This window comes from Varroa destructor, unplaced genomic scaffold, assembly GCF_002443255.2.
Source record: "Varroa destructor unplaced genomic scaffold, Vdes_3.0 BEIS01000004.1, whole genome shotgun sequence".
NCBI lineage: Eukaryota > Metazoa > Arthropoda > Arachnida > Mesostigmata > Varroidae > Varroa > Varroa destructor.
The window spans coordinates 51,800,663-51,817,145 of NW_019211457.1; the positions used below are offsets into that span (position 1 = coordinate 51,800,663).

The 16,483-nt window shown below is 41.3% G+C and overlaps 3 protein-coding genes across 5 annotated transcripts; 1 reads left to right on the forward strand and 2 right to left on the reverse strand.

The window, feature by feature from the left end:
• Positions 1-620: 620 nt before the first annotated feature.
• LOC111249296 (leukocyte elastase inhibitor C-like) lies at positions 621-6,826 on the forward strand. 3 transcript variants are annotated; one of them, XM_022802968.2, is made up of 4 exons: positions 621-2,246; positions 3,908-4,790; positions 5,100-5,237; positions 5,525-6,826. In XM_022802968.2, exons 1-4 carry the CDS (start codon positions 2,136-2,138, stop codon positions 5,647-5,649), a joined length of 1,257 nt encoding a protein of 418 aa, XP_022658703.1. In that variant the 5' UTR covers positions 621-2,135; the 3' UTR covers positions 5,650-6,826. The 3 variants fall into 3 exon arrangements, with proteins under 3 accessions (XP_022658703.1, XP_022658702.1, XP_022658706.1); XM_022802967.2 differs by having other exon boundaries at positions 632-2,246; positions 5,465-6,826; XM_022802971.2 differs by having other exon boundaries at positions 650-2,246; positions 4,415-4,790; positions 5,465-6,826.
• Positions 6,827-6,859: 33 nt separating this feature from the next.
• LOC111249164 (uncharacterized) lies at positions 6,860-9,998 on the reverse strand. The gene is made up of 3 exons (XM_022802669.2): positions 8,824-9,998; positions 8,367-8,549; positions 6,860-7,925 (listed from the first exon to the last, which is right to left on the reverse strand). The coding sequence occupies exons 1-3, from the start codon at positions 9,731-9,733 to the stop codon at positions 7,303-7,305; spliced, it is 1,716 nt and encodes a 571-aa protein (XP_022658404.1). The 5' UTR covers positions 9,734-9,998; the 3' UTR covers positions 6,860-7,302.
• A 3,921-nt stretch (positions 9,999-13,919) lies between these two features.
• LOC111250148 (uncharacterized) lies at positions 13,920-16,228 on the reverse strand. The gene is made up of 2 exons (XM_022804925.2): positions 15,600-16,228; positions 13,920-14,816 (listed from the first exon to the last, which is right to left on the reverse strand). The coding sequence occupies exons 1-2, from the start codon at positions 15,703-15,705 to the stop codon at positions 14,263-14,265; spliced, it is 660 nt and encodes a 219-aa protein (XP_022660660.1). The 5' UTR covers positions 15,706-16,228; the 3' UTR covers positions 13,920-14,262.
• Between the last annotated feature and the right edge of the window lie 255 nt (positions 16,229-16,483).

Consider the following 16,483-nt stretch of genomic DNA (forward strand, 5'->3'; position numbering starts at 1 on the left):
ATCTTTAATAGGAGTACATGGGTCTGATGCGATATCTGTGTCCAGGTACGTCGCAAGCACGTAAATGGATAACAATATTTCTATTCTGGGATAGCCAAATCGTAATAATTGAAATTATAGCAAACAATATTTCGAAGACGAAGCGGCTGGTGTAGAGACTGCACTTCAGATACATTTCTAAGCAATGCTTAGTTCTGTTTTTTCCTTTTCCTGTTGTACTTTCCCTGCCAAGACGAAAACAATCCAGCTATAACTAGCGATAACCGTGGTTGTCGGTGTTCTGACCTGAAGCCAGTGGCAACTTTGTCACTTCGGAATTCTCAGTGACGTCCACATGACGCTGATCTATCGGCAAATTCTTGGTTGAGCCTGATGAAAACGAAGGCATTGACAGGCACAGCAACTTCTGCTGGTGTCCGGCTTGTGTCGACGACTACATAAAATTAAACACGTGAGCACCACCGACCTTCACTTTCCACGTGGTCCGTATATGTATACAGCAAAAGCCATTACTCGTGGCGTTTTGCTTCGTGCCCAGAAATTGCAAAACTGTCGCACAGGCAAATGTGATGTGCCTTTGTTCGGCATTGGTTTTTTTTTTTTTTTTTTTTTTTTTTTATTGTACATTTCTGCTTTTGATAAATGTGTAAGCTGCATTTGATTGCTGAATAATCGCAATGTGAAGCAACACCACATTGGGAACTCACAAGATATAGGTAACAGCAATGCAAAGAGTCTAAGTCCTTTAAGCATACGCGCTAAAAGAAAGATTATATATTGTAAATAGAAGGTTGTCTCTTTTAAAATCAGAATAGAAGAAAGACAACTCCGATTTTGCGCATGGTTTCATGTGGGCAACGGCTGTATGCATAATGTGATTGCTGAACGCATGTTAGTTATATCGGACCTTCGAATTTAGTTTGAAATGAACTTTGTCTAATACATATGGCAAGATTATGGTGGGCATTGTGTTTGTCATTTCACTATGTATCCTATTTAGGCATCTCATCCGAACTGGTTGCGCGTTGTCAAACGACGACCAAGCTTCTGAACTAACAAGGACAGAACCGAAAAACTCGGGGACGATACGGAGGACAGACAATGAATTTAAGGTCTTTAGTTGCCGAGCTATTGAACCCTTCTCTTTTGTGTCCCTATCTACTCGTGTTGTTGCTGTTACAATAGCGGGATAGCGGGGTTTAACGTCTACTAGCGTTGCCAAAAATCTCCCACCCCCGTTCACTTTCAGTTAGCAGGCTCTTTGCTTTCTCCCTCTTCGGTGTACTCATGTGTTCTTTTTTTATTCGAAAAAGCTGCAACGAACGCGATTTATTTATTGATGAGAGCTCTTTACTACGCCTCGTGGCTGTTACTGCTGGTGGCATTATTACTGAGGCATATAATCATAAAAGAGGACAGCTTCTCATTATTGTACGCTTACGGGGATTTCCGGCGAAAGAGCAAAGGCATACTATGTCAGCGCACCGAGAATGCACAAGTACCGTCAACGGCGGGAGCATTACAGGCATAGGTATTCTCTTGTGCAGAAAGGGCGGCTTTTTCTCTCTGCTGTTGTTGATTACTCCGACCCACAGATTGTGCATATCCTCACGGTTACCCCAGGTGGTATTTGCTGCCGGCTAACGCCCAGTTGGCCGCCACCAGCTACCGAATCGATGGTTCCAGTTTGCAGAACAAAACGAGATAATTTTAGTATATTCACCTCCCCTTGCCAGTAGCAGCGGTGGCAGCAGTAGAAGGAGCACCTTCGCTCGCCCTCCGCTGATAGCAACTCCATTTCCCCTGTGAGCCAAAACCGTCGAAGGAATGAGAGGGAGGCGTGTACCGTCCCTGGCAAAGCAGATCGATCGACCGACCGACCGACCGACGGCCGTCCTGATCGTCTATTACATGTCATGATTGCTGCTGAACTGAGTACGAGCGAATATATTATTAAAGCCGTCTTGTAAAGAGTTTGCAGGTGCCGTCGTCGTCACTTAGGCGCTTTTTGGTGACGGAGCAATAGGATTTTCGTACGGATTTCGGTGGTGCATCAGCAGCAAGTTTTGTTTACCACACCAGGTGTGAGGACTGAAGACCGGCGCGTGGTCTTTCGTGTTACTTCAGCAACAAGCATGGGGTGCTATTGGCGCGCCGTCGTTGTGCTTCTTCTGGCAACCTGCGCGGTCTATGGACAGTTCGTTCGAAAGCGTTCTCGTAACTTTGTGCAAACGAGACATGATGAGGTGCGTCACCATGGCATGACATGACAACGCTAGAACGCGACATTCACAGAACATTATGTAAATATCATGTATTCGATGATACACCTAGTCGGTATGGCGGCCGCCGCCCGCGTAATGCAGCGGCTGATGCATGCGTCGGCCACTGGCTATTGTGAGGTTAAAGCTTTGAGAAAATCTCTTTGGTATCGTTACGACGGAAGAGTGGCCGACCAGCGTTGCTGCGTCCTCTAGTTTGCTATAAAACCCCTTGCTGTAACATAGATGCGTCATCGATGCAATTATAAAGTCATACGGCCGCATTTTTTTGAAGTAGAAATAACGTTAGCGTAAGCAAAAGTCGAACGTGAGTGGAGGACTTAAAAGCATCAGATCCCTTAGGGATTCAGAAAGCGCAAGTAGTAGACGTAATAATAACAATAACACAATACGAGACAAATTAGGTTTCTCATTTTACAGTTGCTCATTACAGAGATTCTGCACATTCATCCACGCACGGGTTTACAAAAACGTCATGATCGTTTACGTCGTAATCTTACAATTTAAATACAAGTTGAACAAGGAAGGAGCGATGCGCATCTGTGAAAACCTCTATTTTAATATGTTTCAGTTCAGTAATGGCAGATTACCTAAATGTTGTTGTTGTTGCAATTGGCGCATCTCATCGCTTCCGAATGTGCAGTATGTATCAATACGCGACTATTATGGACCGATATATTCCTATGGCACCCTGTCCTATTCGCCACATTCAAGCCATTCCAGCACCCCGTCCTCATCAGCATCGAGCCAGGACAATCAGATTCCCCACAATACAGTGTCTATTTCCTTGAGCGTTCGAGCTCGCCAACCCCGTACACAAGATACAAACCATGATACCAGCTGTCGTATTTGGCCCAATCTTACCGTTATAATAACTGCCTATAGCGTCATAGTGTGACCAGTGACAGCTGATCAACAAGTTAACTAAGAGCTGTGCCTTCGGAAAACCGCAGCAAGTAGATGTGGAAGAGTATATTAACAGACAAAAATAAGAAAACTAGCTAATACGTCAGTAGAATGATGTCGTGCCTTGTGACCGCGCTCGGCTATATCAACAATAGGCAAGAAATAGGGGACTCTACCTCTTATCTACTGCTGCAAACGCCTCACAAATTGCGTTTTCTTAGAAAGGCCGCAGTTAACGGCAAGCGTATCGCTGGTAATTTAACTATGTTTCTATCGAATTTCTTAATTTGCTTCTACAGAATTGAAATCGTACGACATACTTTTCATCGTATTACTAATATTATACCGTTGTCGTAAAAAGCTACACTGATAAGCGCATTTTTTCTTGCCGGTCAGGTTTATACATCTTGATATCACGAATTGAAGGCGATACTTTATTATAAAAACTAGCGTGTATGTGAGGCCTATCTGTCATTTATTAGTAGTACTGCAATAAAAAGCTACGTTTTTTTCGTATTACCACCGAGAATTGATAATTTAGATTAGATACGAGAGGGTATTTCTTAACGTTCATGGCTTGCTTAGTATACATTTTGAAACAGGCAACACTGTTTTTGTTAGACAGTGGAGCTATTAAATTTTCCAGCTGAGATACAATATTTTTCCAACACAAAATGTATTATCTCAAATATGGCTCGCATTTCTGCTCATGTCCGCAGGAACTTCGAAAGGTGATATTGGCTGGAAACAGTTTTGGTTTGAATCTGATGAAGTATTTAATTTCAAATAATGACAATACTATCTTAGCGCCTGTATCATTGTCCATCGCACTGAGCATGCTCTATTTCGCATCGGATGGAAATACAATGAAGGAGTTGTTTCGCGTCCTCAACTATGAGCAGTTTGGACTGAATCAAGACATGATTAAATCGCCTCTTCGAAGTATCTCAGTTGCTGGAAGGGCTGCTAAGAACGTGGGTTTCTCGTTCGAGTTGGGCAATTTTCTGTTCACCCGAAAAGGTCTCAACGTCAGCCAGACGTACAGGAACATCATTAATGATGCGTTTTCTTCGTCCGTGGAAAATGTGGACTTCTCGCGACCTCACGAGGCCGCTAGCCAAATAAACCAGCTTATCACAAAGGCTACCCATGGACAAATTCCTAACCCCGTTGGTAGCTTCAGCCCAGATACACAAATGGTTCTAATGAATGCTGTTTACTTGAAGGGCTTCTGGAAACAGCCCTTCTCAGTGCGATCATCGTTTGACTCCACGTTCGCCGATGATGGCGTTAACGAGGTCCCGGTGAAGATGATGTATATGCGACATATTTTCCCCGTGAAGTCTCTGCCCGAAATCGAAGCCGATGCCATTCAGCTGGCGTATGAAGGTGATATCTCGGTAATGCTCATCCTGCTACCGAAGCATCCACGAGGCGTCGACCGAATGCTACAAAGACTCAACGTTCTGAAGCTTATTGATGACTTGGATAATTATCAAAACGAATCACTCGATTTGCATATACCCCGTTTCGAAGCGCAGGGTAGCTATCGGTTCAAGCAGCATCTGTACGATCTTGGTGTCCATGATCTGTTTACTCCAGGTGCGTATAAAGGAATAAATTATACTAAATGTAGCCATAAGTTACAATTAGTGCGATACGCCATATTGATTCAAGTATTTTTGTTTGTTCAGGTATATTGTTCCTTTTGTGTAAGCCGAGAGCGTCCAAATTAAAGAAAAATCTGCAATCAAATTCATCCACCACATCATTTCTTATTCTTGATTCTGGTAAAACATCGGTGTTCACTTGCTTAATAAAATATACCTCATTTTGAAGAAAGTTTTTTTCGAGAAAACGGTCAATTATAGACAGATGTGTCGTGATCTAACCATATCGTTTTTATTATAGGTGCAGCAAATCTCCCGGAAATCGACCCAATGGGTCAAATTGTTCTAGATGACGTAATTCACAAGGCTAAGATTCAAGTTGACGAACGAGGAACTGAAGCAGTTGCTCTGACGACAGCTCCGATCATAAATTATTCTAGTAAGTTCGTTCGAAATCCTCCCGAAGTAGCATTGTACAGTGGAGAAAGCCTAACTGATATAGTATTTTTCAATGACAGCGTACCTGTTCCTTATATAGGCTAATGATGTTCAAAAATTGTCATAACGCAGTTTCATGTAGAAATTAGTTTAGCTAAAGGTAGAATGTGATTTATGGTCACACACAGACATTACTTAATGTTTTTTTTGTATGATTCATGATATCAGGACATCCATCATTCAATGTGCGGCATCCATTCGTGTTTTTCGTGGTTCATAAACCCACAGGCGCTATCTTTTTCGCTGGCAAGATACTTCGAATGAATAACGGCCAAGCGCCAGGTCCACGAGGACCTCTGCCGTCGGCATTGGGGTCCAATAGTCGCTATTTGGGCGTTGGCCGACGTTCTTAGCCATAAGAACAAGTAAAAGCAAGAAGCAAACGGATAGAGAGTACGGTAAAAAAAAAAAAAAAAAAAGTCATAGTAAATGAGTATATTTACATATAAAATGTGCTTGCGTGCGTAGATCCCCTTAATCAGGAGTGTCAGTGTGTACAGTTTGGCTTTATGCTTTTTTTTTTTCTAATCGATGATACTATTAGAAGCAATGTGTCATGCACGCGTTCCGTCTCGTTTACGTGCTCGTAAAGCGTGCAGTATGATGTAATATAACAGTTTAAATCGTCACTACATTATGACTACAGATCATGTTATTTGATGACTACTAGGATAGTTAGACTTTTTTTTTAGCTTATCGTACGTGCTATGATTGATGCTATTCTATATGTAGGATTATTTCTGTAGTATTTAAAGCACGGCTCTACGTTGAGAAATTTCCGTGTTAAATCAATAGAATTCTAAGGAGCTGTTCAAACGTCATATAGATATCTAAAATTAAAACCTATTCCTAGGATACTACAAAGCAAATCAAGTTATATCAATAGATGGATGCATGGAAAATATGTTGGCGAACTTGACATTGAAACGTTCCTTAGTTGTTCTTACTTGTGATACTGTTTTTTTTTTCTGTCATTCGTGTACTTTGTTAAATCCTTATAAACGATATAAACTGTCGAATTGAACATTTTTTGGGAAAAACCTCGCGCAATACTATGCAGCCATATCTTGGCAACGATTAGCCTTATAAGAAATCGCTTGTTTCTCTTCGAAAGGGCAGATATACTAACGTACCAAGACAAATTTGAGGTCTTCGCAAATCCAGATCGTTTATAATCGTACCACTATACTTGGCATCCCGAAATTTACTCACTGATATTGTCGCTCTTTCGAGCTCGATTGAATTTTACCAAATACTGTTATTTTTTAAATTATTTAATGTATACTACAGACAGTGAATCTCTCAGCATCTACCTACACAATTTCACACTTAATCGAGTGGCTGGACGCAAGCATCGGCCCCGAAGACTTTTTGTTTTTGACAATAGGCAGTGCTAAATCCGACCTGCCGAAGCGGTGAGCGGTACGACCAAATCTGTTTTGCGCCATATATATAATCGTAATCTGTTAGATCTATACATTTTCAGTTAACACTTGTAATAATATTATTCAATAGATTATACAATTGATATATTTTGTGTTTTTATTAAAAAAGACACCGATATATGATCCATAATCTCTCCTATTTATTTAGGCTAGTTGAATTAATAACGCTTGCGGTAGACATTTAGACTAGATGATTGAGCTAAACATTCGATCTATTTAATTGTCCTCTAAATTAGCGGCTCGCGCGACCTGCCTACCTGCTAGTGTGCAGGACGCGCGGGAAAATAGCAAATCTGAACGACCTTATAACATCATCTGCAGTATTTGCTCGCAAACTGCCAACCAAATAATACATCGTTTGACATGAGTGTGGAAAGCATACAAACCGTCTGGGCTAGGGATCGCACTGAAAGTGATCTATTCGAGCGCAACGGTTCACCGACAGTCCGCGTTCTAGTCTGACATTTGTGTCCCTCTAATGTCCCTTATATCGGCCTTATGAATTTGGCCCTGCTGAAGGTCCTTCTGTTTTGAGGGTAATATTGATGATGACGACCACAATCATTTATCGTTGTGTGAACGCATATGCCTTAGCAGGTGGGCCTTGTCAGCAAACGTTTTTCCACAGGTGGGACACAGCTGCGTTTTCTCTGGGATATGCCGTCGGATATGCGTTTCCAGCTGCGCTTCGGATGGTGTCGTAAACGTGCACAGGGCTTCCGGGCAATGAAAAACACTTTTAAGGTGAACACGTCGGTGTGTAGCTAGATGATGGGGGTAACGGGTTCGGTACGAGCATTGGTCACAGCGCAGGAAACGCTCTCCGGGGTGCGTCTGTTTCAGATGTGTGTCAAGAGCTTCCTGTGTCACGAAGGAGTGTCTGCACCAACGACAAACGTATGGGCGATCGACCTTATGAAGCCTACAATGTGTTTCTAGTTGGGCCTGATGGCGGCATTTGTATGTGCATAGCTCGCAAGAAAAAGGCCTATCCGAGAGGTGTTTACGTCGATGGCGCACGAGGGTGGAAATCTTCAATGTACGATGCTCACATGCATCGCAGCGGTAGGGAGGACTGCGAGGAAAATGGGTATTTTTAAGATGGTCAAGAAATTGTCGTTTCCACGTACATGTGAACCCACACAGGAAGCATTTATATGTAATTTGGCGCACATGGACTTGTTCTGCAAGCAAACATATAATCAGACTATTTTATTAAAATTCGTGTTTAGAAAAGTCAGTTAACTTATCAGTTAACTTAGTTAATCACTTATTGAAAGTGACAATATGCAACGTTCGTATTTTAAATCGATGGCGTCATATATAATATAAGCTATTCTAAGGATAGCAAATTGGAAACCAAACAAGATGAAACCCGTATATGGGAATCGTATAGTTAATCACGATAGAAACGCAACACAGTGTGTAGCAATGGCTGGCGTAGGAATTTTTGATACGACTATCTGTATACCTCGAAAAAAAAATGCACTAAATGCTACGACGGTAGCAGCAACAAATAAACGTGACGGGCTATAGCGAAAACACAAATACAGTAAAATGTTTATTCCTATATTACTCTGCTAAAAATAACCGCAGTGTTTTGATGGCCTAAGGTAAAATATTACCGATGTGGTTCCTGAGAAGCGATCTTGCATGTTCCCCTTTACCGATAAAAGTACATTTTTCGCAACAGATGCCTTTCACGTCGCTGCTTGCGCTAACGGGGGCTATGTCGTCCTCTGAAACATCTGTGTCTCCACCAAGATCATCCATGCGGATGTCGCCATTCATCAGACGGGGATGACTATCTGGAACCCAAAGTGGTAAACGTATAAACATGTACTTAGTCGCGAACCTTTACCCGCACGAATACTGTTAAAATGACTGAACTGATAGAAACGTACCGCGGCTACGTTGACTATATCCAAGGTTCAAAGAGTAAGTTTGCCTAGAAGGTTACGTCTTTCTTTTTGAAATTGCGCGCCTCTAGGCGAAAATAGAGATTACATGTCATATCTAAAGTAAAGTATCCAAGAAGCATAATACCTACGCAGGTACTTATGCTTCAACATTTCGTCTTACCGTCGTCGCTGTTCTCCTCCGCAGAGCCTAGAGCCCTCTCATCGTCCTGTCTAGCCAGTGCGTCAATCGCCGCATCTACAGCAATTCGTTCAAGTTGAATTCTCGTTGCCATTAAATCCACCTCTAAAGGAGTGCTTTCATTATTTCTTAGCTCTTCAAATACATTCAACATTATCGGAAGAAGCTCCTTTGCCTGTGGACGTTTTATAACTAACGCTACCACCTGACCGGGAGAGAAATCACTCCAGTCAACTAAGCAAAGAACAAGTCGTAAGAGATGAAATCGTTCCTTATAACGAAAACAGACCCACGAAATAACAAGTGAGGCTAGGTATGAACCTCGATCGATATTTATACATTTATCTAGTATAAGTTCCTCCAACCTGACGAAGTCAAGTCGGAGCAAGGATGGTTTTACCAGCTCGAGGTTATCTTTTATAAAGCTACTTGCAGCCAGATGTAGATTCGGCAGGTAGTATTTAATAGCGGCTTCGCGTACCGCTAGAACGTTATTGCTGCATATCGTCGATTCCATAACCTCTGCGATAAACGCCTTCAGCTTGAACAGCAGAAGAAAATTCGCCATGCTCAATAGGTCTAACATGTTGCTTGTTTCAATATTAATTGATCCAGTGTAGATGAAAGCCAAGACGCTTCGAAATGCACGAATTGTGCCTACTGGTATTGGCACATGGAGTCTTTCGCCTACAACTCGGTGGGACTTTAACACCGATTCAAAATACGGACTACACGAAGCTAGTAACACTTTATGAGCATGCAATTCTTCGCCATTGACCAGCATAGTGACGTCACAGAACTTGCCACTGTCTCGAAACTTCTTGAAACGCTCGAGGATATCGGCCGGTAGATGGGCCTCTTGATAGAGAGTCGACAACCGAGGACTGGCCATCGTGCACAGAACTTTGCCCTACGGAACAGACTCAACCATCCTGGTACTCGGAAGCCACGATCAGCTGGGCATAGTTGGTGGAGTAATGCGTAGGTTCTTTCGGCGGCGGACACCTGAGCTAAATGCACCAGAGTGTTGTATGCGAGACGAGTCCCGAAAACACGATTCTACGGGAGCGCGAGGACGCCCTCTCCTAAGGCGGCCTCTCTCCCCTCTTCGGTGGAGTCGCTAGGAAGATCAAAGGAACACGTGTACATACAGAGCTAAAGCCAACCAAGTACAGATACATCACACGTTACATTTTCTGGAAAACATGTTTTAGCTCCGAGCGTATGGTCAGCTATTGCAGATCTTGGCTCCGTTTAATGTATCACTAGCGGTTGCGATATTAGTAGATAAATGTCGAGTTATGTTTAGGCAGATGCTTTTTGGGAAAAACGAAGGAGAAGCTATCGTTAGGCAAACACTGAGAGACACAACCCTTACTCAAAAGGCCATTGAGACAGTGCCCTTCGATAGGGAATGCATAGAGTTGAGTTTAAGCAGTCTCGTAATGGGCAACGAGCTCAGCTATAAGAATATAATAATAATTTTATATTATTACTTCGGCTAAATATGTTAGCGTCTGTGAACGCAGTCAAATAACAACTTGAACTTTGAAAACCGTTTATTAACCAAACAAGAAACTGTATTATGTCACATAAGGCTAACAAATGGCAGTCAAAATTAGAACAAGGCTTACCCTTGAGGTGTACGGGAGACTCGCCAACCATTCATTGGATGTCGCTGAGGTAAGAAATAACATCGTCAGCGTAAAAAGTGATACATTTTAAATAGATTTAGAATAAATTGCGTTTTTTTGGAAAATCGAGTGAGTATCCGTCATGATAATATCGGAAAGACTACACGAAGAGACACTTAGAAACCAGCTTACATGTTAAATATTGTTCACCCTAGTTGCAACTTCATTATGATAAGGATTATGAAATTTTTACGTCGATCGTGTTACTAAATATCGAACAAAGTTGTAAAGCCAGCTAATAACATAATAGTTTCGAACCACGAACTCTAGGACCATTACTAGCTGTGTGATAGTCCTGAGCGAAGCGAGTCACGGTTCCTTAAGTTAGTCAAGTAATAAATAGTCTGTCAACTTCGGACGGAGGCTTCTGCATAGATTCGAAGTATCTACACTTTCTATAGAGTTTTTAATATACGGGAGAAACATGCCGTTGGACGAAAGGCTGTTAAAGAAGTACCGTTTGCTGCTGATCACGTCCTGTCGAAATAAAGGAGCTGACGCGTGAAATGAACAAATATCAAAAAGAATGCATTTGCGTTTTATCCTATGTAAGTATTTCCTTTTCTGCATAAGTGATTTATGCAAGTATAATGAGAAAAATAAGCAAGTTTAATTAGTGGTTCAATCAGGTGAGATCTGAATTAAGCAAGAATGAAGTCAGATCGTGTGACTTGAGTAACAATCTATTGCCAAAGAGTGGTTCAGCTGAGAAATACGAGACCCCTTTTGGTATCAATAGGATGACGGCTGGCAGCTGACAGTTACAAAGGGAACATCGTAATAGCTTGCCGTAAAGGACTTTGGCTAAGATCCCTGCGGAGCAGTGAAGGGGGTCTTCGCAGCCTGGTGCAAGAACTGGAACCGATGCGTCATAGAGAAAAGCGAACGCGCGCCTTGGCCAAATGCCAACTAGTGAAGTTATGGTTTACTAGTGAAACGTGCAACGGGAAGAATAAATGGAAGGAATACCTTTCCGATCTATTTGATTCTAGCGAATCTGCAAGTAGAAACCCCGTGCACAGCGGAACGTGGCCTTGGATATTTTAGGGGACTAGACTCTAGAAAGACAACTTACACGGAGCTGCGCCTCAGATAGTCGAGACGCCGTTTTGTACTTTGAAAATAGTAGTGTACTTCAAGTTGGCGCTATATCACCATAGCGGCTTGGAATATAAGGCGACACGGTGTACAGGATCAGTGTAGAGGGTATGATGTAGACAATGGAATATAGGATCCTGTCACCGAGTCTCTAAGCAGGTCACAAATGCTGATTTAGAATAGAAAAATCTGATTTGAGAGACAAATGTGACTATACGATGTACATGTATGCTTTCGCATTCCTCTCTTACTGTGTTTTCCATGCTAAAGGTTGTATCTATACTTTGGTAGCCTGAAAGTTTACACGAAAAAAAGAACACATTGTTATGTCCGCTTGAAACTGCAGAGAACCTAGAGGCTGATATAAAATGGGAAATAAGTGCTAAACGGATTTCATCTGAATCTTTTTCCAGTTAGTTTCTATAACGTTGACACTTTAATTCTCTTTTTCGTACAAATCTTGTTATCTTGTTAGATTAATCGACCACTAAATTTGGTGTTCCTTATCAGACGGATACTCAAAACTTATCTAATTTTTATAGCATCCTAAATAATTTCGAAACTTTACCACTAAGGTACCATCTTTCGATTAAGTTTATATTTTTAATTTATGTCTGACTATCGATATTTAAAGGTATTTTTACCCTAAAAACCTTGCTACAGATGCACTGTATAATTCCTGCCGTACGTAACCAGTGAACTTGAAAATGTTTGTCAGTTACATGTATTTAACGTTTTTATTTGAGTAAAACGTATTTTTCATGATTTCAATTTTTCGCTACTATTTACGTGCTCAAAAATGACGTTATAAAGGTTTTTTTTTCTAAGTTATCTGACGGTTCAAATGTTGAAATTTCAATATAATATTCAATCATCAAATACCTATGATTTTTTTTGAAATAAAAGTGCTAAATATATTGATATGCACTGGTATGCTTTCCGGTTGAACGTGTAGAAAGTTATAATTTACTGCCGTAGCTAGGACACATTCTACATAAGGAAAAGGCTAAAAAGTACATCCGTTTCAGACACATGTTTTTTTTTGCTTAAAATGAAAAATCTACCCACAGAGATTGGTTTCGAGTCGTTTGAAAAATATTAAGTTACGGGTGTGATTCTATAAACAACAACAACAAAAGTACACATCCGTTCCCACCTAGATATCACATAGATATTTGGCAACGAGAATTAATATCATTTAATACTATACTTATGAGTTACAGTTACGAGTGTTACGCTGTCCCATGATCTAAATAGAGAATTCTCTGTCTTTCTCTCTCTCTCTCTCCCTCTATATATATATATATATATATATATATATGATGCTTGATTGTGATCCCTGACTAAATAATTCTAATCTCGTTTAGGTTGTAAAATGATCAAGGACTAGAATAACGTTTTTATGGTGGATGTCCTAACAAATGGCGGTGCTTCCAGTTTTTTTTTTACCGCACGTCCATAACAGCGAGGCCTATTATCAGGAATCTTCATGTTCTCCCAGTTGCTATCGCCTCCCGGCGTTTCGATTTCAGTATAGCCCTTGTGATTACCTATGACATAGAGATCATATAGGAGTAACTCTTTTGCAAACACAGAGCAGTAAAATGAGCTCAAAGCTGTGTCTCTTAAACGCGAACGCGAATATCCCGAAACCTAACAAGGTAACTTCGCGGAAATAGACGTAGTCTTACAAATCTGAGCCTATGTTAGACTTCGAACGGGTGACACCGAACCGCTCAAATCGTCATATTAGGAGGTACGCGATGCATCACCATGAACCAAGTGTATCAGATGCAGGGAACAGTGTATGAATGCAACACTTTTGAATATGATCTCTTTAGAAAACTTAGCGTCTGCATCATCCCAACGTAAATTTTGTCTAATAGTAGGCGAATTGTTTACAGAAACATATTTGTCTTTGTGATTCGTTTGATAAAGATGGATGGAACTGAACAAACAATATATTGGAGATATTTCAGCGCCTAGTCCTAGTAGAAGTATCCCTTTTCGAACTGCATTTAAGGCATAAGCCACTTAATATTGAAATCGTATAAGGTTAAGTTAGTTTTTTCGAACTAATATATGAAAATACTACCTTGATAAGCATATATATATATATATATATGATCGAGGAATTATTACTAAGGATTAAGGCCAGATCACGGAGATACCATCGCGAAAATCAGATACTACAGAGTTAAACGTGCTGTCTGGCACCGTCGCTAGTGCGTGGCCTATGCCTTCTCATGTCGGCACGCTAAAACCCATGAAATAAAGATAGCTATATCAGTTCGACGATAACAGTTATGTAGTGTCCATTAATTGGTTATCATTTTATTCATAGTATTTGCATGCGGGTCAACAGGAGAGGGCAACGTAGGCTTCGTTCGAGTACGGTACGAGATCACCTGGATACACCATTTTCGAGGCACAAGGTTCAAGATTTGCTCTGTAACAAAAAAACAATTGATCTATGCAAATAGGCGAAAAAGCCAAAATTTCATCTATCTCCCAGACCGTACAGCACAAATCGAGTTTTACGTCCGTCACGCTATTATCTGCAGTGCATGTACATTTGGCCAAGTTAAGCCAAGCGTTCTACCAGTTAGGATGAAGGATTAGCCGCGATCTACTCCGTCGTACTCTGAGTCACCCCTCGTTGGTCATCTTTCACATCATCAATAAGGCTTTCGGCTTCAAATGCCTCCTGTAATGGGCAAATGTATTTCGAGCGAAACTTTGTATCGTGAAAAGCACGGTAGCCATCACGAGTTCTTGTTGGCTCATTTTTATTGACTTTCATCATCGGCTTAGGATTTAGCCAGAGCGTGCCAGATGGAGCGTCTTCTTGTTTTATGTGTTCGTTGTAAGCGTTAGCTAGATGACGGCTGTTAGATTTAGTAGAATGAGTAGCTGTGTTCCCATCTAATGATGCAATCGGCGAGGAGTTTAGTTCATCGCTGGCGTTCGCAGCAAGGATCTGCTCGATTCGTTCGATGAAATCTTTGATATTTTTACGCTGTACGCAGACAAGGTCGCATTCTTCCATGCAATAGAAAATGAATCCATTACCTCCACAGCCTCCATAAGTAAATTGTTTACATTTCCTTGAGTCAGTATCGAAGTAGAACCCAAGAAACGCCGCTCGGCAGGCCCCGGTGATCGGCTCTAGGGAGCATCTGACTAAAAACGCACAAAAATGGTAGAATGCCACTGGTTATCGGAAAGTATAGATATTGTAGCATTTTGTCAACTGCCACAAATACAGTTTCGACCGTGTGTTTCGACGAGCTAAAAGAAATCCTCTAGATTTAACAGAAATTGCCGTAGTGAACGTAAGACGTAACCGGATTAAGATAGTATTAGAGTCTAGTCTTGCATGCTAACTAAAAGCCCCGCGGCGTTTATGTAAAATTGTTATATGGCTCTATGTAAGACTGGACTGGACTGTTTCTATTGCAAACACGTTTCACAGGCGCTAGCTCGTGTCTGTAATTTCTCTTCGTATCTTAGCCAAACAAAATTTAATCATTTTTCTTACATACGCTTGCAAAGGTCTTCGAGGTCAACCAGCTGCAGGGTCTGATGTTGTGTTTCTGCAATCAGAGCATAAGCGAACTGCTACCGACCCCATCTGGACTGTTATAAGGAAAAAAACGCCCAGTGAGCAATATTCTTAGCGGACATATAACCGAAACGTCTTTCGAAAGCGTAAAGTTTTGAGAAAATAAAGGTGGAGGCAGTGTGACTTCTAACTATTATTCTATTTGTTAAAGTGCGAAAAAAGGACACGAACATGATTCCAGCCTATCTCGCAAGGCTCTAAATAATATGTACAATTTCTAATAGGTGATTGCGCAATCTAAGATCAATTCGTTTGTACTTAAAATAATTTTGCCACTAAATTCAAAAAATAGGCACATGCTTTTCAGCTGAAAAAAAAAAAAAAAAAACTATATTACTCACAGTCTAGAGGAGCTGGTGGCGCAGCTGATGTTATTACTGCGATGATGAACTGAAGTTCGATTGTCAGGGGTGTTATGAGTCGGCTCCGTAAACACGATAACATCATTATGTCGTCAGATTGTCACAAGTAGCTCCTAAACGTCCACTGTGGCAGATCTTCCAGAAAAACGAAAGTGAGATTTTGATTTTGCCGCTTTTCGCCGTTTTCGAAATTGTCCACCTGTCGGATTGGGTTTGTGGCTGCGTGTACCTTACCGTCACGAGGATGAATTATACAATGGCGGACATGAATTGAAAGTGCGAAATCGATGGAAGAAGCCGAAATGTCTTACTCAGCATACGCTTGCAGCGATTACAAACATTACGATCAGAAATAAGTCCGGGCGAGTTAAAAGCAGTGTAATAGTAACCTTCGTAAGGTAAACGCATCCGCCAAGTCCACGTGTTGTAGAGCAACGAAAAGTTCTGTGATGACAAAAACTACATTTTGACTCAAGATTTTCTTGTTAATTCGCGTATGTCTCGAGAGAAAGGGAACCACCCCATGCGTAAGCGAGAGACCGACTAAATAGAGTAGACGACGCTATTTGTTCGATAAGAAAGAGCGCTGACTACCATTAGACTATAGTAGCAGTGAGTGGTAGTGGTTACTTTAATGCCTGAATCAGCAGACAGAGAGGGAGAGAGAAACAGACACGTTAACATAGATCTTCATGCGCGAGGTGACGGAACCTGTCGGGTGTTGCAATATTCGACGCTTACTCCAATATTGTTCCGTCGAAACGGCGGCCAAATGTCAATTGCGCTTAAAGACTATTCAACGTTACATATATGCGCTTACTGACTTTTTTCATTCCATAGAAAAAAAATACTACTTGAAAAAA